The sequence below is a fragment of the Engraulis encrasicolus genome, chromosome 10, assembly GCF_034702125.1.
Source record: "Engraulis encrasicolus isolate BLACKSEA-1 chromosome 10, IST_EnEncr_1.0, whole genome shotgun sequence".
Taxonomy (NCBI): Eukaryota; Metazoa; Chordata; class Actinopteri; order Clupeiformes; family Engraulidae; genus Engraulis; species Engraulis encrasicolus.
Window position 1 is genome coordinate 36,451,395 of NC_085866.1, and position 21,280 is coordinate 36,472,674.

The following is a 21,280-nucleotide window of genomic DNA, read 5'->3' on the forward strand; positions in this document are numbered from 1 at the left end:
ACCTATGGATGTTATGCACTGTGTTACCTACTCAAACCACTAGGTGGAAACATGTGCGCAGGCAGTCACAGTCTACAGCCCATGCCTTTGATCACAGAGTCAACTTCAGATTTTTTTCCAAAGAGTGGGAGGGCCTGTGCGGTTTGTGCTCACTGTTGCGCTGGGGTGATGACCACTTTTGCCTTCTGAATTAGCTAGCAACATGTTAGCTAGCTATCATGACAGGTTTGGTTCATGAAGCAGTGTTTCGCGCAGCTTTATTGCGCCTTTGTTGGATGTGATCTGGGAAATGAGGAGATAAGACCTTGCTGGTGAAACTCTCTCGAAACACTCTGGAATGCTGAAGAATGAAAACATGTTCATTTACGACATACCTCCAAATGTGATGTACGAGTTCACAAGAGTTATGGATACTCTTTCCCAGTCTGATTGGATCGGATTTGGTAAGAGACTAAAGAATATGTATGTTTAACTTTTCGCAAGTCTAGTCAGGATTTGATGTTGGCTTCATGGCAAATAGCGGTGCTGCGTTAAATTAGCGTTTTAGACAGGTGTTAGCTGGCTTGGTTAGCTATCCATGAGTTTAACCGATAGTAAAGTATTATTTCCGTAGTTGGTAGAAATGTTGTCCATCTACGTTAATACTTGAAACATATCCAACAAGTGACTTTGACATGATAATTATGCTGCTATCAAGTGCAGTTGAAAACGTTAGAGGGGGACACTATCAACTATGCATTTCCCCCGACTCATGCCGAAAGCAATGGAGTTTCTGGTGGTGGGCTGGTTATCTTGCCATCTAAAGTTAAAAGTAGTGGTGGTAAGAAAAACAGCCGCATAAAAGCTCTGACACGGCTCTGTCAGCTGATCGAAGTTAGCAAGTAACTACAGAAGACCACACAATGCCCTGTATTTCCAATGTTGAAATTGCTGCCCTGTCAATGTATCTGGGTCTACGTAATTCTGCTGCATTTACTTGCATGTTTTGCTATTTTGCAGCCTCTCACGTGGTATTGGATCAAACTGAACTTCGATCAATCGAGCGTTGTGAAAATCGGACAGACAGGCTGATGAACATCTGGAGCTGCAGAAATGGAACTCTAGCAGATCTGCTACATGTCCTCGAGCAGCTAAAGATGTTTAGGGCTCGTGACATTCTAATCAAAGGTAAAGTAGGCCTATATTTAAAATGTGTATTTATTTTTGTTGAGGGGGGAGTGTGTGTGTGTGTGTGTGTGTGTGTGTGTGTGTGTGTGTGTGTGGGGGTGGTGTATTTCTAACTCTATTAGGTGTTCGGTATATCGTAAGAAGAATGATCCTTAATTGTCTGTACAGGAGAGAAATTCTTTGTGGATAACAACAACAACACTAATAATAACATGCAAGTCAGTACTGCAGACAATAGAAAAAGGGTACTAAACAAAAAAAACTTAAGATAGGGTCTTTGTTGCATTTATCCACACCCTCACAAACTGACATCCATTGTTCATACACACAACATTCAATCTTGGCCCTGACACCCAAGTCATCCAATAATACACTAATGCAGGGGTCCCCAAACTTTTTTCTCTGGGGGCCACATTATCGTTGCTGACTGTGATCAGGGGCCGGGATCAATCATGTGGGCTGTATACTAGGCCACTGCCTGTTACGGCCATAATTTCTAGCCCAAAATAGTTCATCATTACACGTGATTTGCAGAAGCAGTGAGTACTTCACACGTTTTTCAATTTGAAATACCACAGGTATTCCTTTTAATTTCTAATAACCATGTAAAAATAGCAAGGAAAGGACAGAAAAATATGGCGATTGAAAGTTTATGAGTTAAACAATAGAAATGGTAGGGCCTGTTTATATTACATTGAGATGAGAAACTATCAAGACAAGAAACTTCTGGTCATTCGCACTAGGTTAGTGAAAATTCAACTGTTTTTTTTTCTGTGAGGATTGCTTCTTTGGGCCAGTTAAAATGGTGAGGTGGAGGGCCGGTAAAAGGGGCGTGGCGGGCCGTATCCGCCCCCCAGGCCTTAGTTTGGGGACCCTGCACTAATGTGTTGAAAGTGTATTGATCACCCATGGCTGTAATAACACCTGACAGTGATGTCGATAACTTTGTGCTCACCCCTTCTGAATGTTTTGAAATAGAAACCAATCGGTAGTTTCATGTCATACCCGTACAAGTTGATGATAGCTCATTCTTCTGTGGTGTGTCATCCACAGGAATGCATATCGTTCACCCAAGTCCTTCACAAAATCCGCCCTCCTTCCCTCCACCTCCTCTTCCTCATCCTCCTCCCCCTCAACCTTGTCATGCTTCTCTGCCATCCACTTGGCTTTATCCAGTCAAAGAATCCCCAGCAACAAGCACCATATCACTTCCAGGTAATCTTCATGACTTGCATATGCTGATGATATTTCTCCTTTAAGGTAGAGCATTTTTTGTTTGTAGTTTATTTCCAGAATGTATGTTGCCTGTACACCAATGCTATCTCTTTCATGAATATTTACATACATGAATTTGTGGATGTTCTCAGTGTCGGCCATTTTGAATTATCATTCATAGACATCTTTGGTTGCAAAAATTGCTGAAAAAAACATATTCTGCCTCTAAAAACTGTTAACTTCCTCCCCCTTTTTTTACGAGTTGCTTTAGTGGAACTCTTTTCCATTGTCTGTTGGTTACCCATTAGCCATGGCCTAACGGTTAGGGAGGTGGTCTAAAAGGTGCACTGTGTAATGGTCTTAGTGAATTCAGAATTCACGTTGCCCATTCACAAATTTTACCTTTTTCATTAATACTAACCACCACCATCAAATCCATTCAAGTATTCATTATGACTGGGAAAATTACATTTTTCATATATGAAAAGGTGGATCATCTCCATTGTCCACCATTTTGAATTTCCAGAAATTGCCATTTTAAGCTGCAAAACTTACTTTACTTCGCTCCTACTTGTAAATATTAATTTATTACTTAATATTCATGAAAATATTTAATTTGACCATAGGCAGCACCGTTTCAACTAGAATGGGCACTCGGTAGAGCGCAAACCTTTGCCTACGCCACTTATTTTTTTCTGGCCATCTTCAGAGTGTGGGGCATAACATTCTCCAAATGTTGGTGTTAGTTTCATTTAAATCGGACCGGAATATCGTAATATTACATTTTTGGTCCGTCTTGACCTCTTATTCAATTCCGCATGCACACGTTGTTCTGGCATATAGTGCTTGGCAAAGAAAAACATTTCTGACCTTTTCGTGACCTTGACCTTGATCTTTGACCCAATCACTCCCAAAAAGTAATCGATTGTTCCTTGGGTCATGACCAATCATCCCAGTAAATTTCATAAAAATCGGCTGAATTTACGTTTTTGACCTTTTCGTGACCTTGACCTTGACCTTTGACCCAATCACTCCCAAAAAGTAATCGATTGTTCCTTGGGTCATGACCAATCATCCCAGTAAATTTCATAAAAATCGGCTCAATGTACGATTTTGACCTTTTTGTGACCTTGATCTTGACCTTTGACCTTTGACCCAATCGCTCCCAAAAAGTAATCGATTGTTCCTTGGGTCATGACCAATCATCCCACTAAATTTCATAAAAATCGGCTAAATTTGCTTTTTTGACCTTGACGTTGTCCTTGACCTTTGACCTTTGACCCAATCACTCCCAAAAACCAATCGATTGTTCCTTGGGTCATGAACAATCATCCCACTAAATTTCATAAAAATCGGATCAGTTCTGTCTGAGTTATACGAAGTACAAACAAACATACAAATGAATAAATAAATAAATAAATACACAGCGGTCAAAACATAACCTTCGCCGACTTTGTCTTGGCAAAGGTAACAAGCAGCATAGTTGCAATACATACTCTGTCCACCATCCTACACAGTGCACCTTTAATATCAGAGGGTTGCAAGTTCAAATCCCACCGTTACCTTCCCCCTAAACCTCCATCCACCGTTCCAAGGCCCTTGAGCAAGGCACATAACCCCACATTGTTCCAATTTATTGAGAAATTGAGTCTTGTTGTGGGATTTGTCTCCAGTTTTTTTCCTTCAAAGATCCTACTTGATGGGGAAAGCAACACCATTGTCTTTTTGTTTTGTTTACAGATGGTAGACATCTACCTTTACCCTGCCCTCCGCCTGCAGAGTTGATGTCTCAAGATGAAAGAAGGCCACCTACAGAGGTACATGTGCAAACCCTGAGTAACCTACTCGATCTTGGATATCTATACCTGGGGATTTTTTTTTATGTTTGTTGTGATGGCAAATTCCCCAATGTGACTTCTACACTGTATTCACAAAACTGGGGCACGCTAGGTATGCTATTGCTTGTGTGTGTGTGTGTGTGTGTGTGTGTGTGTGTGTGTGTGTTTGTGTGTGTGTGATTCCTCTCCCCTTAGTTTGTAGCCATTTGAGTACGATGAGCTAGAGTACTATGAGCTAGAGTACTATAATTCTGCTCAGCCGGTTCTTGTGTGATATTAGTGGTTCAGTATTTCATCCGCTGGTCTTCCTGAGATTCACAGTGCCATTTAATCCTGTTCTTCACAGCCATCGAGTCTAAAGTCTGAAGAGGACCTCTACAGCTCTCTGTCGTGTGCCATGTGCTGGCCCCTCGAGGAGATCCAGAGAGGCACCGATAACTTCTCCTCGGCACGCCAGATTGGAGAAGGAGGCTTTGGACTGGTGTATAGAGCCACTATGCGAAACACTGATTATGCCGTGAAGAAACTGAAAGAGGTATGAAAAACACAATAGTCCTGAAGGTTTCAGTCAGCTGCTAACCCCAGTGTCTGGTTGAATCACAGTAGTTGGTTTTGGGTAAATGTTGTGATCTGAGGAAGAAAGTTGGATATCTTAAAGGACCACTTCAGTCAATTTCAATATGCTGTTGTATTGCTCACGCTACCCTTGACTTGTCAGTACCCGGTGATGCCACATTTTTCGGCTCAGCCCTTTTCTGAGATATGAGCTATTCTAATGGGGGCAGCGTTTGTTTATATATATTTTTAAATGAACATAGATCTACTCCAAATATTTTACCAAAATGTACTGCTGTTTGCTAGTTGTCTGCTGATGTTGTATAACCTTTTGGGATGTTTTTGGGAATAAATAGAAATATTTTTTGAAATGTGAACAAAAGCGCTGCCCATTACAATGACCAGGATCTTGGAAAAGGCTACAGAAGAAAAAACAAAAAACCTCAGGTACTGACAAGTCCAGGGTAGTGTGAGCATTACAACTGCATGTTGAAATTGACTGAAGTTATCCTTTAACATCAGATTGGTCTTCAGTTGCTCATCAGATTGATTTCAAGGTCCCACGCGTGAAGTGAAATTGGCCATCTTTACACCTTGCAATGTTATCACATTAAAGGTACAGTCGGCAAGTTGCTTTGTATTACAATTCCTTGTAATATCATGGGATTTTGAAAGTACTATTTGTTCATGAAATGGACTATTTGGGAAAAATATGAATTCTCTACCTTCGTCCAAGCCTGTAGCTGTGTTCACAAAAATGACAGCACTCCCTTGATGTGTAGCTTTGTGTTTCTCCTTGACCGATCAGTTATTTCATGAATCTCCATTTTGATTTACAGGAATAATTAGGGAATTGGAATTAGATGGTGATAAAATTCTGTAAATACTTAAACATTCGTAGCCTTGTCAAAAAAGGAGCAGGATGTAGTGCAGGTTGGGAGGATTTAAAAAATATATATTTTAAGGCAAAGACTTGGAATTAAAATCTGACCACAGATTTTGCTGTTTTTAACTTGAACTCTTATGATGATTCATTTATGGCAAACTTGACAAACTTGCTGACAGCATCTTCAAAGTAAATTGATGTTGGATGATTGATGATGAATCTGGCATTGCCTAACCTGTAAAACACTGTCTTCCACTTCCCCACTCCACAGGATTCTCAGCTTGACTGGGCATTAGTAAAACAAAGTTTCAAGACAGAAGTGGAGAAATTGTCATTGTAAGGGAATGTTAATTTTGATTGCAATTAACAATCTCTTGCTTGTTCGTGTTTAAGTTTCTCTTTTCCAAATGTGAATATTTGATTTGCTTTCCAAATGCACATTTGCTGTGAAAGTCATGTATATTGCTTTCAAATATCAAGATTTCAAGAGTCTATCATTGCATTAATGTATTTATTTAATACAACTTTTTACTATCGCAGAGAAGTATCTGCCTGGAAATTACTTCTTCTTCTTCTGCTGCTGCATATACTGCATCTCCTCTTCTGCCTCCGGAACCTTTACAATCAATGGGTGGGCTTCTTCCTTTTTCCCGCAGCTCTCTTCATTGGTCAGTTCTCTCTGTCTCTATTTCTCTCTTTCTCCCTCTCTCTCTCTCTCGCTCGCATGTCTCCTTTTCTCCTCCTTCAGTGCTTCTAGGCATCGCTGCAACTTTAAGCTAAAATAAAAGCATGCACGGAATATCGGTCAAATGTGCACCTCTTCAGCTCTTCAGCATCACGAGGCAACAGCCCCCTAAAGGTGCAATACTTACTTGTTGTCCCTTGCACTTTCAGTAATTGTAAATAAAAATGAGGAAATAAGAGTTGAGTAACATAGAGAAATGTTCATTCAATACCACTAATGCTTTGGCAGAAGTTGTTGAGATGTATTTATGTACACTTGGGTAGCTTTACTAACCCTTCAGATATGAAGATTGTGAAGAATTGTTATGTTTTATGTCATTAGTGACAGGTGCTCAGAAGGGAATTGCTGTCGCTGATATCCTGTTGCTGGGCCCCTGCAATGATTTGCTTTCCCTTGTGTTAGTGCACAGAAAGACTTATTCATTCTTCTCATGGACTTTGTCCTGTGCTTTCTGATACCAGATACAGACACCCCAACATCCTGGACTTTGCAGGCTACAGCATTGGGGATGGGACACATTGTCTCCTGTACGTCTTTATGCCCAACGGGTCACTGGAGGATAGACTCCAATGTCAGGTAAATGCATTTGATATCATAACCAGCAGTGCTGGCTAAGGGTAATGGATATCAAGTTCAGTTCAGTCATTCTGTAGGCCACCTCTCCAATTGACTGTGCGTAGCACTAAGCAACATTTTCCAGCCATTTAATCACACACAATCCTGTCTGTATTGGCTGCAAGCAGGGTTTCCCCCAGCACTTTATTGCTAAGGCGACCACCTTGACAAGAAACGCCTACCACCAGGCCCCTGAAAAGATAAAGATATCCTGTTGTGAATGTAATTTCTATAGGTGCTTAGCCAAAAAAAATAAAACACTTTTAACGACCCACCACCATGGCTAACATAAATCTGGGGGAAATACTGGCTGCAAGGATGAAAAACATTAAAAATGTGACAGACGGGAGAAATTATGACACTGTAGATTTTTCCAACAGGGACTTTGAGAACTGCTGAGTCAGCCTTTAACCCTTTCAGTCCTAACGGGTCTAAAAAAATTAACAGAATTGTAAACTGTGTTAAAGATAAATACTCACATATGCTGCACAGGTGTCGTACAGATGCCTTTCCCGGCCTCAATGGATAAATAGGCAAAGAAAGACACCCGAAAATCTTTTAATTTGCCTCAGTAGACACATGAATGTGTCTGTATTGATCACAAGGATGGAATACATAAAAAACATTCAAGGTCTGAAATGTGAAAAGTATGACTGGGTTTTCAGGCAGGTAAGGGACCTTGTGATTTGCTGAGTCAGCCTTTAAAGGCCAACTTCCGATAAAACTCAGTTTTACTCACTCCTTTCGAAGATCGGACGGTCACCCCAAGTTAAACTCACTTGCAAGGCTCTCATAGCGGTGCGTCAACTCTCCTGGCTGTGTTTCCCGGTGTTTCCCAATTTACATAAATAATGCAGAGAAACGAGCGAATCACGAAAGCCTTTCTGTGTTTCGTCACGTCGAAAGAAGGCGTTGCCCACAAAGGTTTATATCGACCCATTTATCTAAAAACATGTCGAGTAATTTTTTTCTGCTTGTTTTCAAAACAAGCAACGTCTGGTGGCCCGAAACATAGCTTAGCTTAGCTATCAGCTGGTTGCTACTCTCAGGTACACACACAGCACAAAGCCTCATACATAAAGCCAGCTCACTCTGGTTGCTCCGTGCCTGCAGCTCGCCTAGGGGTCGCTGTCGAAAGAGCACAGCCCTGAATGGAGCCTGCACGCCTCCGCTGGCGCCCCTATAGTGCAGTACCACCCGGGGAAGTGGCGACTCTGTTTCCCATTACATTCTCTCCAAGAACTGGAGGAGTGAGCCAATCAGAGACGCGTTTCTTCGAGAGCAGGAGGAGTGAGCCAATCAGAGACGCATTTCCACGAGAAACACGGAACACTCTCTCGTTTCTCCACAAGCCACCTTGCCAGCTTGCAAAAACGTCTTGAAACAAAGCAACCAGAACGTTTTTTAAAACAGGACCAACGCGTAACACATTCAATAACAATGGGGAACACGGCAATATTAATTAAATGACGTTGAGAGGCCATCTTTAAGCAACTCGTCTTACTCTTTATCCAAAGATGACATAAGCCATTTCAATTAATTTTCAATTTCTTTATTGAGGTGCAACATCTCTTTTTTGAGGGGGTCCCAATTTGTTATGCATGTAACTTTATTCAAATTGGGACAGAAATGCAGTTTTAAACCATTACTTGCCAGTCCCCTCGCTAATGACACATCGTGTGACTTATTACATCATTATGCAATAATCATCCATCCGTTTTAAGGCGGCGTAGCTATATGACTAAGCAATTGAGTTGGACAACCTGCTGTGTTAGAATGCGTCACTCAAGAGCTGATGTGGTCTGTGGGATTTTTTGACACCCCGTTCAGTTGTTTCACGTCTTCTTATGAAGGCTACACTATGCATGAGCGCTCATGAAACCAATTTCCAAAAGTACAGAAGCTGAACCAATTTGGTGTCTTGTCTCTTAACAACCTGCACTGTTAACAAGACCATGTGCAGTTAGGCAGTAGTTGCCTTTTCACACGTTTGTGTATTCTTGAAATATTGCATTGTCAACAAGATAAGAAAATGAACAAAGTAAGCTGCATCAACTGCAGAGAAGTCAGTGAAAGGAACTGATCTAACTGTCTTCTTAAAGTATTACTGTCAGCTGTATTTTTGATGATGACTGAAAAGGCAGATTTTGTTGCAGAACTATACACTGGAAGAAAAAAAGAGAGACAGACTTCTTGTTTGCTTACGCCTCTGTCTTCCATGGAAATACAATCACTGGTCCAATGGAAAAACATTCTGAGAGCAAGACAGATTTTGACCACTGCTTTAAATGGATTATCTTGTAATACACAAAATCTTTTAATGTATAAATAATGTTCGATTTACATTTAACTAAAAAATGATTTGCTTCCAGAATTCAAATGGCCTGTCTTGGTCCCAACGCATTCATGTCCTACAGGGAGCAGCCAAGGCCATTCAGTTTCTTCACGCCTGCTGTCCAAAGGTCATCCATGGAGACGTCAAGAGGTATATTTCATCCACTTGCCTATATCTTCCTAAGTGTATATATTCTGTCTCTCATCTCCAGCCGTCTACTGTTGGTGATCTCTTGCGATCCATAAGCAGTTAGTGTGTCAGACTTGTAGCCCAAAGGTTGTCGGTTCGACTCCCGACCCGCCAGTGGGGTGGGGGGGAGTAATTAGCCAGTGCTCTTCCCCATCCTCCTCCATGACTGAGGTACCCTGAGTATTGTACCATCCTGCTGCACTGCTCCATTGGGGAGCTGTTTTGGGCTGCGCCCCTTGCAAAGGGTGATAAAATGCATAAAATTTTGTTGTGTGCCGTGAGGACCAAGGATTATAGAGATAGGATGGCTTACTTGCATCATCAGAGTGTAGTGCGGCATGGCCACGATGGGAGTTACTTTCTTCTTCTACGGTCAGTACTGGAGGCATGGTAATGTCAAATGCCACTAAATCCTATGGAGAGTATTATGATCTGCCTCAGTAGTCACACTGCATGTTGACATACATGTTTCTTTAGATGTTTTTCAGATTTCCAATGTTCCATGTCAATCCCACTACCATGCTTGACTAGACAGATGATACACTTTTTTGTAGATCATGATACTCTCCATAGCATTTAATTCAAATCTCACACCCACCTATTTTAGCCAGGTACAGACTCAAAATGTAAAAGTTCAATGTAAAGAAAGGTTGAAACGCACACCGATTACTTTCCTTTTAATCAATTTTCATTTCGAGACGTTTCGGGCCAACACAGTCCTATCCATTCTCTACAGGATTTTAGCCTGGGTTGTACTCACTTTTGTTGCATGTTGTAAAACGTCAATGGCTGTATTTTGATTTTTTTGTGAATGAACAACAAATGTATGTGCTTATGTATGTTGTTAACAGGTCACTAATTATTGTGTCGAAGTGAAATTTCTTTAATGTTGTCCTATGAAAAGATATACTTACAAATCTGCAAAAATGTGAAGGGTGTACTGACTTATGTGACTTACTGTACTATCTCCCATTTACCACCTAATCTGCCGTACTTTTGGTTTCAGTTGACGGGCAGAAATGTCACTCCCACCTTTAGTCATTTCACCAGCATGTGGGAACAAGTTGTCTAGAATTGAAGCAAGTTCATGCACACTATCAGTTTTACATTATTAGATTACCGGTATGCCTGCTGTAATCAGTGCAACTCTTACACATTATAATAATAATGAGGAGAATCCTCACAGACATATAATAAGCTAAATAAAGTTGGATAATAATGTTTAAAAACACCATATAAGTTCCATTAACAGGTCATACTTATGAAGTCTTATTTGAAGTGCAAATAGAAATACCTGTTCTGTTTCACAAAGACTGCAGCCAAAGCGTTTGCCATTGAATTTTTATAATAATCCACCAGAGGGCACTGCAAACACTTTGAACACGTTCACTGACATTTTCATTGACTGCGATGCAGATGCCCTGAATAACATACCCAATTTTACAAATCATTCCTCGTATTATTGACACATACTTGTGCTGTGATCCTCGATCGTAACTTTTGTAGTTTTTATTAGTACCAGTACATTACTTATACCTTTATACCTTACACTGTGTGCACATTTGCTTAAATCTCCCTGTACTGTGTATAACGATAATAAACACATTCTATTTTATTCAATTCAATTCTATTCTGCTCCCAAGTTCAAACATCCTCCTTGGGCAACACCTGGAGCCTAAGCTGGGGGATTTCGGGCTGGCTCGACTGTGCAAAAGCCCGGGCAGAGCAGCGGGGGGCAAGACGACCACTGTGGCCCAGACCAAGACGGTGCAGGGGACACTGGCGTACCTGCCTGACGAGTACCTGAAGGACCATCAGCTGGGAGTGGAAATCGATATCTACAGCTTTGGAGTGGTGAGTTCCCTAAATCAAGCTGATTTATCCAGACTTGAAAAGAACTTGCTACTGTGTCATTGTATATACCAGATATATTGTATCACATGCTACATCATTTTGCGGTCACATTTAATCACAACTGTAGGTTTTGCTGGAAGTACTGACTGGCAGAAGAGCCTTGGAAGTCACCGATCAGTCGAAAGCAGTCTACCTGGTAACAACACAAAAATATCAATAGGGCTGGGTAAAATAATCGATTCAATCGATAATCGATCGATATCATTTAAAATTCACATTATCGATTCACAGGGCACAAAATCGATGTTTTTGCTCTTTTTCTTTTTGTTCTTTTTGTGTCATTTAGGTCTATGGAAAATACCCAGTAGGTATTAGTCAATTAGGCCTAGGCCTACTTATTACAAATTAGCAATCTGTTAACACTGTCAAGCCACAGCCCTTTGACATTTTTATATAAAAATAGGCAACAGCATCTTTTGGGGGAAATCCTTGCACCAAAAAGGGAACGGATTGAATCGATTCGGAGTGAATCGAATTGAATCGAATCGAATCGTGATTAATCGATTCAAAACCCTCAGAATCGAAATCGAATCGATACAGGAACATAGCTGCAATACCCAGCCCTAAATATCAACATTTAAAAATAAATAATTGAAATACACATCACTGAAATGAAACTAAACTAAATCAAACCAAAACTATTTTCAACCCCCTCTCTGTATAGAAAGACTTGGTGGCAGAGCTGGAGGAGGACGGAGGTAGCCTCCACACGGGAAAGCACAGTAAGGCCGAGTGCATTTCGCCGGCAGCACACAGCATCTGCAGGAGCCATCTGGACTCCAGAGTTGTGGCTGCAGGCAACGCCGCCCCGAGTGGCTCTCTCGAGATCGCTCAGCTCGCTTGTCAATGCCTGCACAAGAGGAGGAAAAAAAGGCCCCCGATGTCTGAGGTATGTGTATGCTATGCGCACAGTTTGGTGAGTGTCTGTGTGAGCGTGTGTGAGCGTGTGTGCCTGTGTGAGCGCGTGTGTATTTGTGAGCTTGTGTTAATGTGTGCGTGTGTGTGTGTGTGCGTGCGCATTGTGCACGGGAGTGTGTGCGTGTGTGTGCAGGTGGATGTGTATGTACATATCCACGCAGGCAGGTATGTGTGTGTGGAGAAAAAAAGTCCCCCAATGGCAGAGGTGTGTGTGTGTGTGGCGTAGTACAGTGGCTTCTGTTCCTTTAAAGCAAAGGCTGTTCCACATTATGCTCCAGTGCTGGGCTGTTGGCTCTATCTGGTCTAGGCTGGTCTACTCTAGTCTGGCTTTCCAGACTAGACTATTTTTGGCAAGTTGGACTCAGTTTTATTATTAAGTGTTGACCTGTTCACTGTGTGTCACAAAGAAATCTCTTTGTCTTTGCTCCTTCGTTCTTTTTTATTTAATTTTATTAACACATGAAATTCCTTCCATGATTTTTTTGGAATCATCTCTACATGAAAATAATAGATTATTATAATACTTGCTAATACAAGTAGGGATGCAAGTGATTGATCGATTAATTGACTTTAATCGATTAATGCTTTAATCGATTAAAAAATATTAATCAAAAAGAATCGCCAATTCGACTGACAAGAGATCCAAGTGAAATGGGCATGTGAAGAGTGTGTGTGATGAGGAATGTGAATAGTGGGAATATTTAAATTACTTTTGTATAACATCACATTACATTACATTGCATTTGTCAGACACTTTATAACCAAAGCGACTAACAAACGAGGACATAATCTTAGCCAGCATCACTAACAGATACAAAGTGCACAGGAAATATACAGAAAAAAAAGTGCAGATGCGAAGAGGGTTAGTTTTTTTTAAGTACAGTACACACACATACAGTACATAGGCTACATATCATGTCAAGAGCCTGGCCTGGGGCTAGGGCAGCTTAAACAATAGTCTAGTAGATAGTCACGAAAGGGGTATTAAAGAGTTTAAAGAATTTCATCGCAATTTTTAATTCAAATATTAAGATGTAAAAAATGTTTTCCGGTAAACATTGAGATTTTGGGAAGAAAACGCTGCTTATCAATTAATCGTAAGTCGATCTATAAGGTCAATCAACTAACGATTAATGAGTTAATCAATAATTTGCATCCCTAAATACAAGTAATGCTGTATTCATGTTGCTGCTGTATGATGACATTTTGTTATTATCTGGCAACATGTCCAATGTGTGATACAAATCAATGTCTTTGTTTTCATACTAGAGCGTATTTATGATCTGATCCTCAAAAGTGTAAAATCATGCAAATATTGCTTTATATGATGTTTTTGTAGGTCTTCAAGACTCTCATGAGCAGCTGTGCAGATCAGACGTACACATGCAGATCAACAGTCAGCTTGTCTTCAGCACTGCCTCCGCCACCTCCTCCAAAGACACCTGCCTCCGCAGATTCCTCTGTAGAGGCTCTGCAATCTGAATTTACAAAGCTAAGACCACAAGAACACACATACTACTGCAGTCCACACGAACCTGTATCCTCTCTCAGTTCTGCTTCATCTGCTTCAACAACTTTATCATCTTCGTCTGGACTTCCACCAATTGACCGGAGCAGAGACACTCGGGGCATGAGCCCTTCTTCCCACCGCGTTCCCTGTGAATCGGATGAAAGTCTGGGGTTCTCACAGTACCTAAGCTCCTCAGAGTCGTCAACGAGTCCAAAGGGGAGCATGCCTGGGACATTGAGGAGCGAAGGAGATGGGGATTACAGTTCATGTGCTTCATGGACTGGGGCCTCTCAGGCCAGCTCTGGAGCAGGTACAACTTCTGTCCTTTTTTGGGGGATTTTCCTTTGCTCTGTATAATAAGGAGCTGAATAAGCCTTATAACGCAACTAGTTGCTTTGTATAAAAATGTCAACATGTTTCAGCAGTAGAGAACGGCATCATTGTTAGTTTGTTATAAATGGGTACTGCACCTCAAAACCTACTTTTTCACTGAGGTTTATGGCCTCTAACCAGCCACCCCCACACACACCCCTCTGAAAGGCGCTATATAAAACTGTTATTATTATAATGTTATATTAATTACATGACTGTAATAATATTTGTCTCCTTACTTATATACTTTAAAAGGCCCATCTAGCCAAGAAGTGGTGGTTAACCCAGCCAAGCAGCAAATGGTACAGAAAATGCTCTTCTCGTCTGGATTGTTCTCTTCTCGAAGTGGCTCTTGTAAGTCTCTTATCATATCCCTCTTAACTTTTCTCTGCTGATTACTTTCATAAAGTTGTGGTATGGGGTTTTGATCACATAACCATTGAGTACTTAAAAGGTTTTTTTGTTGTTGATTTTTTTTAGATTTTTAGAACATTCATATAATTGCACATTAAACACAGAAATTGAAGGATAGTGCAGCACAATATAAAGCATACCATACAATCCTAACATACACCAATTTAAAACAAAGTTACTTCCCTAACTAACTATTTTGCACACAGTGTAATTGCTTAAGTCATTTTATTTGTTTTGTAAGAGGTAATCAGTAACTTCATGCAAAAAATATCTGTTTTGCCAACCGATTCCTCAGCTGCGCATGCGGAAAGGAATGTTTACAAGTGCTAACCAGTAAACTTGTGTGCTTAAATTTTAGCACTGGAAGGTTTGGAAATAATCATATTGTGTGCGTGCACGTGTGTGTGTGTGTGTGTGTGTGTGTGTGTGTGTGTGTGTGTGTGTGTGTGTGTGTGTGTGTGTGTGTGTGTGTGTGTGTGTGTGTGTGTGTGTGTGTACTATTTTGGGGCTGGGAGTCAATTAAAAAAAAAAAATCACTTTAATTAGAGGCTTTGAAATTGATAAATCGAAATTAGTCGTATTCTAATCGGATATAAATATCTGACTTGAGAACAGTGAAGTATTTTTTTTCACATAGATTTTGAATAATGCATAATAGCTATAAGCTATGGTAAATAAGCTTTATCAACAAATTGTTTCTTTTTTTTCAATGTGGAAATAACCAAGATAAATAGACCAGTGCAAATGTATAGGTATAGGTAACTTTCTTAACACTTTTTTGAAGGGGGGCTACAGAGGCTATAACATACTTTGTTACGATAACATAACTATGTAAGTGCATTATAGCGATTCAAACACATTTTTTTAATATGTTAACTTGCAGATGGTGATGTAAGCACCAGTAGCCAGGAGCCAGTGGAGAGTGAGGAGTCTGAGTACTAAAATACCCAGAGGACAGTCCAAGGAAGATGATGTGAAGACGATTCATGTGCTTTAAAAGTTCAGTTATGGTCCTCAAATGGTGTCTGTCATACATAAGCACTGAAAAGATTATGTTGATTATGTTTTTGCAAATGCATTTGGTACAGATAGGAGTTCTTATCCATATTGTTTACATGCATGAAAATCCGCTTGGTGTTACACTCAAAGTTCATTCTTGGTGGAGGGTACTTACTGATTTCATTTTAAGCTGAATTTAAGTTGCAATTTAGCCAGATGAGTACATTCAGGTCTACGTGTCTTTGATGCAGCATCATTGTACAATTTGTATGTACTCCATGTTTTTGTTGCTGCAACTTGGGTACAGAATGTTGTGTTTTGGTACAATTGTTAAATTATAGGTTTATTATAGGTCTTCATGTTTTGTACTTTTCCTGAGAATTAAAAAAAATATTGTTAAGTACATAATTGTTTAGTACATAATTGATGAGTGGTGGACTCTTACTGTTTTGGAGAATGCAAGCAGAGGGTTAAGTCCTGTAGTTAATCCAGTTGTAAAAAAAAAAAAAAGTTACATTCCTTTGTTAGGGAAGTAATATCTATTATCTAGAATAAGTTATTGTTTTGGCGGAAGTGCAGTGTGTTGGTGTGTACTGTGTCAAATTATTACGTGTACAGGGGGAAACGTTTTAACGTTTCAAATCTTAATTCAGATTTGTTTTTGATTCATCCTAATCACAACACTGGCTCAAGCGCTTACCTTACTCCCTAGTACTGAAGCATACGGGCAGCAGCGGTATTTAATTATCAACGGGGGTTGTCAAGAAGATGGCGGCTTCCTGGGCGGCATGAAAGGATGTAGAGCTGCCAATATTCGCAGTGATAGAAATATCCGGGGTTGAATTTTATGACTGAGTACCACCACAAGGCATTTTATTAATATAACAACCCGAAACAAGTAAGTATGTTGTGAAGCTAAGAAAGGAGGTCAAATTGTGTTGCTTTGAGGTATCGGCTAACGGTGTATCCGCCATTTTTCTTGAGGGAAGCTAGCAAGGGGCTACGCTAATTGAATACTGAACTGTAAACGATAGCTTGACTTTCACATTCACAAGTGAATAAACAAACTCAACAAGAATCTTTTTCTGATTATCTTTTCCTGGTTTTAACGCTCGATGACTGTCCATTCGATGAACAATTTGGAATGTGGTGTATGATCTATCTACTCATGAAGGAGCTTGCTGCTAACCTGCTAACTGTTGCAAGCTATTCCTAGCTAGCTATTTCTGTAAAATAGCGATAACTAGCTAACATTAGCTAGTCTGTTGGCTAATTCAGTAGTTGAGGGTATACTTTTCAGTTTGCAGGCGAAATTATTCCATCAGATTGATAATTCCATTTTGCTTTAACCTTTGTTGTACCATTGTAATGCATCGAGTACATACACCAGCTAAGTTGGACATGAGTCGATGCAACACTGAAAACAGATAAAAGTTCATTGATATATTCTATGATTTTAGGGGAAAACTGTCAACTAGCCACCTATTTGAGTTAGCTCTAAATTGTCGCCGCTAACTCTACGTAGCAAGGCGCTTTTTGACGGAGGGGTGGATTGTTTGGTTTGTTTGTCAAGATGGCGACACCCAGACAAGAGAGGCATGAAAATTGACTTGAGCTGAACACTGCATCTTTGCATGGAGATGCATCACTCAAGCCGTTTAAAACTCTGAATGTGTGTTCCAGGGCATGCATACGAGTGTCAATGGGCCAGTATATATCATACAGAGAATAATTCAGTCCGATCCATTCAAACTTATAGTAGTCAGAGGAAAATAAATACCGCCCCTCCTATCAACTCACTTAGCTGAATGGCTAGCCTAGCTCTACTTCCATTAGCTACGGGCTTCTGCTGAGTGGTTTGTTGTTAGCAAGCTACAAGATGGCGGCACCCATGGACTCGCACCGCTTTGCTCCTGGAGATATTTAATATATATCAGCAGCTACTGCATGCCTTAATCCAAGGAATGCACTGATTTTGCATACTCTTGTGGATTACTAGCATTTATACCTTTTATTTCTGCTATATGCAATTTTGGAACGTCAGTGGCATATTCAGCCGGTATAGTTCTGTGATGAAAAGCGTCGGCTGTTAAAATGGCGGCTCCCATGGATTTTCTGCTAGCATATCTGGCTACCCTTTTCAAAATAGCCGGTTAGCTTAGGAGATGCAACTTCCAAAAGAAGAATTTGCTTTTTGCTTTATGTAAGAACCTGTGCTCGGCCAGGCCTTGTATTTTACCAGGCTGTTTTAATATAACTTTGCCCGCATTAGGTGTAGTTTTATACCCATTTCATCATATGCTTTTAATCCACTGGGTTAGCATATTTAGCAAGGTAGTCGATAGCCTCTTAGCTGAAGATAAGTTAGCCTATTAGCAGTGGGCTGGATCTAAACATATTTTGTGCAGTGAAAGTGTTGAATGACTGATTTCCTTACACGGCTTTCGATTGGACTTCTCTTTCACTGAAAAAGCAATGTCTACTGGCACCACAATGTCCGGGACGTGTGGCACAGTTCTGCAGCCTCGATGGAAGCGGGTGTTGGGTTGGTCTGGCCCAGTGCCTCGGCCTCGTCATGGACACCGAGCGGTTGCAATCAAGGAACTAATGGTGGTATTCGGCGGAGGCAACGAAGGGATTGTGGACGAGCTGCACGTATACAACACGGGTAAGAGACTTATTTAACAGCTGGTGCCATGCATTCTCTGGCAAGATTGTGGAAGTGTTGCATTACATTAACTACGTTCCTTTGAAATGCTAACATTAGCCTGCGGTAGATCCAAGGCTAACTGGCTAGCTACGAACAGCTAGCTAGTTAGCGAGCTAATTGTGGACAACGGCGAGTTTGTTTTTATTGCATTAGCTTAGAGCGGAAGGGGCTTCAAGCTGCTAAGAGCCGGTCTCTCCGTACGTATATGTAATTTCAGTCACCTTTCCCCTGTTTGACCATACTGTTGGACAATGCATTTGTGCATAACTGTTGTAGATACATGTTGAAGAAGCTGATGGTGTTAAAACTCCTGTATTGTGCACACTTTGTGTTTGCACCCACTGTGGGTTACTGCAACAACGGTGCAGCAAAAAGGCGAGGGTTCATCTGCACGAGCTAACGTCGCCTAGCTGGTTAGCCAAAGTAGATGCCCTAGCTTGCTGAATGGTGCTCTTGGTTAAACTAAGGTGGCGATTGAGTGTTGGCTGTTATACTGTTGATACAACGAAACCATCCCCAGTTGTTCACGCAGTGTGCTGAATGGTATTTTACATTTGTGGAAGGACTGGACAAAGTAAATACGATAGCTGTCGGAAGAAGTGAAGGCGGAACTTGCGCCAGCGAATGGAGGGAAAATGCCAAGAGAAATGGCGGGTTAATAGAATATACGAGACGTCACTATATCAACACGGCCCCGCCCACCACACGCCCCACGCTATGCTTTTGTTATTGTCCACCTAAAAATATTGTCAAGCTTGCCTGGGAGCCAAATATGACTGAATCTTGGTCAAGCATGATTGAATTAGTATGACCAGATGAATGATGTGATTTGGGTATTTGATTAGGTATGCTTAATACCTATTGTTGCGATTTTTGTGAGAATATCAGATCCTGGTGTAACCTGCCTTATTTCATTCCCAGCCACAAATCAGTGGTTTGTCCCTGCTGTCCGTGGAGAAATCCCACCTGGATGCGCCGCCTATGGATTCGTGTGTGATGGCACCAGATTGCTTGTCTTTGGGGGAATGGTTGAATATGGGAAATACAGCAATGATCTTTACGAACTTCAGGTAAGGCAACATGCCTAGTACTCTGATTTTTTATTACATTTTCTTGTACGTAGTATTAGTGTGTACTTAGCTATACTGGCAATATAGAACTGAGATGAACGTTTCACCTGGGATAATGCACATTACGTGAAAAAAGACAAACAGATTGCCTGCAATACAGATATTCACCAACACAGATACGTACAACACACACACATACAAGGCCATGGCAGTGCAGTCTACTAGCTGTCTTTTACGTGTCTAGTTTGTATTACAAGTTTCTGTATTCTGGTTTTGTGTATAGTTTTTTCTAATGACCTATTTCTTTGACAAACGCGAAAACGTCTATAACCCCAGTGGTATACTAAGCTGGGTTTTAGCAAAAGAGTTTCACACATGAATCTGTTTTTGTCAACCAGGCAAGTCGATGGGAGTGAAAACGTCTATAACCCCAGTGGTATACTAAGCTGGGTTTTAGCAAAAGAGTTTCACACATGAATCTGTTTTTCTCAACCAGGCAAGTCGATGGGAGTGGAAACGTCTCAAACCAAAAGCACCTAAGAATGGACCACCCCCTTGTCCCAGGCTGGGACACAGTTTTTCCCTTGTTGGAAATAAATGCTACTTGTTTGGAGGACTTGCCAATGACAGTGAAGATCCTAAAAACAATATTCCCAGGTAAATACCAAAAACTTAAACACACACAGAAGTGTTTGTTTATGGTGCAAATTCAAGCTTGAACAAGTGCTTACAGTATTTCTCTCTTTGACGGCCTGCACTCAGAATGAACAAATTGCAATCTTTTTATTAATTAGAGTAATACTTAGCAAGTGAAATAATGGAATGCCATTTTTTTTACTCCCTCCCTGTCAATGTTGTAGATACCTGAATGACCTGTATACTCTGGAGCTGCGCCCCGGCTCCAGTGTGCTTGGCTGGGACATCCCCATCACCTATGGAGTGCTGCCCCCACCCAGAGAGAGCCACACAGCTGTGGTGTACACTGAGAAAACCTCAAAGAAGTCCCGCCTGGTCATATACGGGGGCATGAGCGGCTGCCGCCTGGGAGACCTCTGGACCCTTGACATAGGTGAGGTGGTGGTGGTGGTTTACCCCCTTGACATTTAGCAATTTCATTTGATGACTTGCAGCATGAGGATAAGAACATGCATGGAGAACATACACACACGGCAGATTTTTGTTTTATGGCTGACATGGCAGGAAATGTAATTCTTCATTTCATATTATGGCAAAACCAGCTTAAGGTCACTTAAGAGAGTTGAATCACAGTGCAGTGGGCAGTGAATGCAGACCATTATATTATATTTGTTTGGTGACAAGGTGCAATTGTCTTGAGCATGTCTTTACTTACTTTTGTTTTTGTCTTTAGATACCCTCACGTGGAACAAGCCCAACATAAGTGGAATTGCCCCTCTGCCTCGCAGTCTCCACTCTGCCACTACAATCACCAACAAGTGAGTGGTCTCTACATGGCTATTAGTGTGTGTGTGTGTTTGTGTGTGTGTGTGTGTGTGTGTGTATACACTTGTTAGTCAGGCTAAGAAGTGTAGAAATAAACAAAATGATAAACAAAACTAACAATAAATCTGTCCGTATAGGATGTATGTGTTTGGAGGATGGGTGCCCTTGGTCATGGATGATGTGAAGGTAGCCACACATGAAAAGGAGTGGAAGTGCACCAACACACTGGCCTGTCTGAACTTGGGTAAGAATGCTTTTGTGCATCTATTTCAGTGTAGTGATCCTATTGCAGGTGATTTGGTGCAAACACTGACTTGTTTTTATTATGCACTGGGCATGTTCTTGTAAATGACATGCCTGCAGACTA

At 41.0% G+C, this 21,280-nt stretch overlaps 2 protein-coding genes across 3 annotated transcripts in view; both read left to right on the top strand.

Annotated features, from left to right (window-relative positions):
- On the top strand, positions 1 to 16,741 carry irak1 (interleukin-1 receptor-associated kinase 1). The gene is made up of 14 exons (XM_063208755.1): positions 1 to 443; positions 1,000 to 1,167; positions 2,221 to 2,382; positions 4,123 to 4,199; positions 4,567 to 4,755; positions 5,933 to 5,997; positions 6,868 to 6,982; positions 9,394 to 9,506; positions 11,189 to 11,399; positions 11,527 to 11,595; positions 12,124 to 12,348; positions 13,717 to 14,197; positions 14,515 to 14,613; positions 15,557 to 16,741. The coding sequence occupies exons 1-14, from the start codon at positions 338 to 340 to the stop codon at positions 15,613 to 15,615; spliced, it is 2,139 nt and encodes a 712-aa protein (XP_063064825.1). The 5' UTR covers positions 1 to 337; the 3' UTR covers positions 15,616 to 16,741.
- Positions 15,702 to 21,280, top strand: part of hcfc1b (host cell factor C1b) — a 27,580-nt gene continuing 22,001 nt past the window's right edge. Inside the window, exons 1-7 of one of the 2 annotated variants that reach the window (XM_063208753.1) lie at positions 15,702 to 16,570; positions 18,146 to 18,340; positions 19,304 to 19,452; positions 19,949 to 20,109; positions 20,313 to 20,521; positions 20,822 to 20,906; positions 21,051 to 21,157. In XM_063208753.1, the coding sequence (XP_063064823.1) occupies positions 18,148 to 18,340; positions 19,304 to 19,452; positions 19,949 to 20,109; positions 20,313 to 20,521; positions 20,822 to 20,906; positions 21,051 to 21,157 (904 nt within the window). In that variant the 5' untranslated portion in view covers positions 15,702 to 16,570; positions 18,146 to 18,147. Of the gene's footprint in view, positions 16,571 to 16,834; positions 18,341 to 19,303; positions 19,453 to 19,948; positions 20,110 to 20,312; positions 20,522 to 20,821; positions 20,907 to 21,050; positions 21,158 to 21,280 lie in introns of those variants that run through there. The other variant, XM_063208754.1, reaches the window with a different exon arrangement.

What these genes read in the sequence shown, in the direction of transcription:
- irak1 (XM_063208755.1), top strand. Translation starts at nt 338, where the DNA reads ATGCTGAAGAATGAAAACATGTTCATTTACGACATACCTCCAAATGTG. An exon ending in AGGATAGACTCCAATGTCAG is followed by an intron (nt 6,983 to 9,393) that starts GTAAATGCATTT and finishes ATTTGCTTCCAG; the next exon opens with AATTCAAATGGCCTGTCTTG. An exon ending in TCAGGCCAGCTCTGGAGCAG is followed by an intron (nt 14,198 to 14,514) that starts GTACAACTTCTG and finishes ATACTTTAAAAG; the next exon opens with GCCCATCTAGCCAAGAAGTG.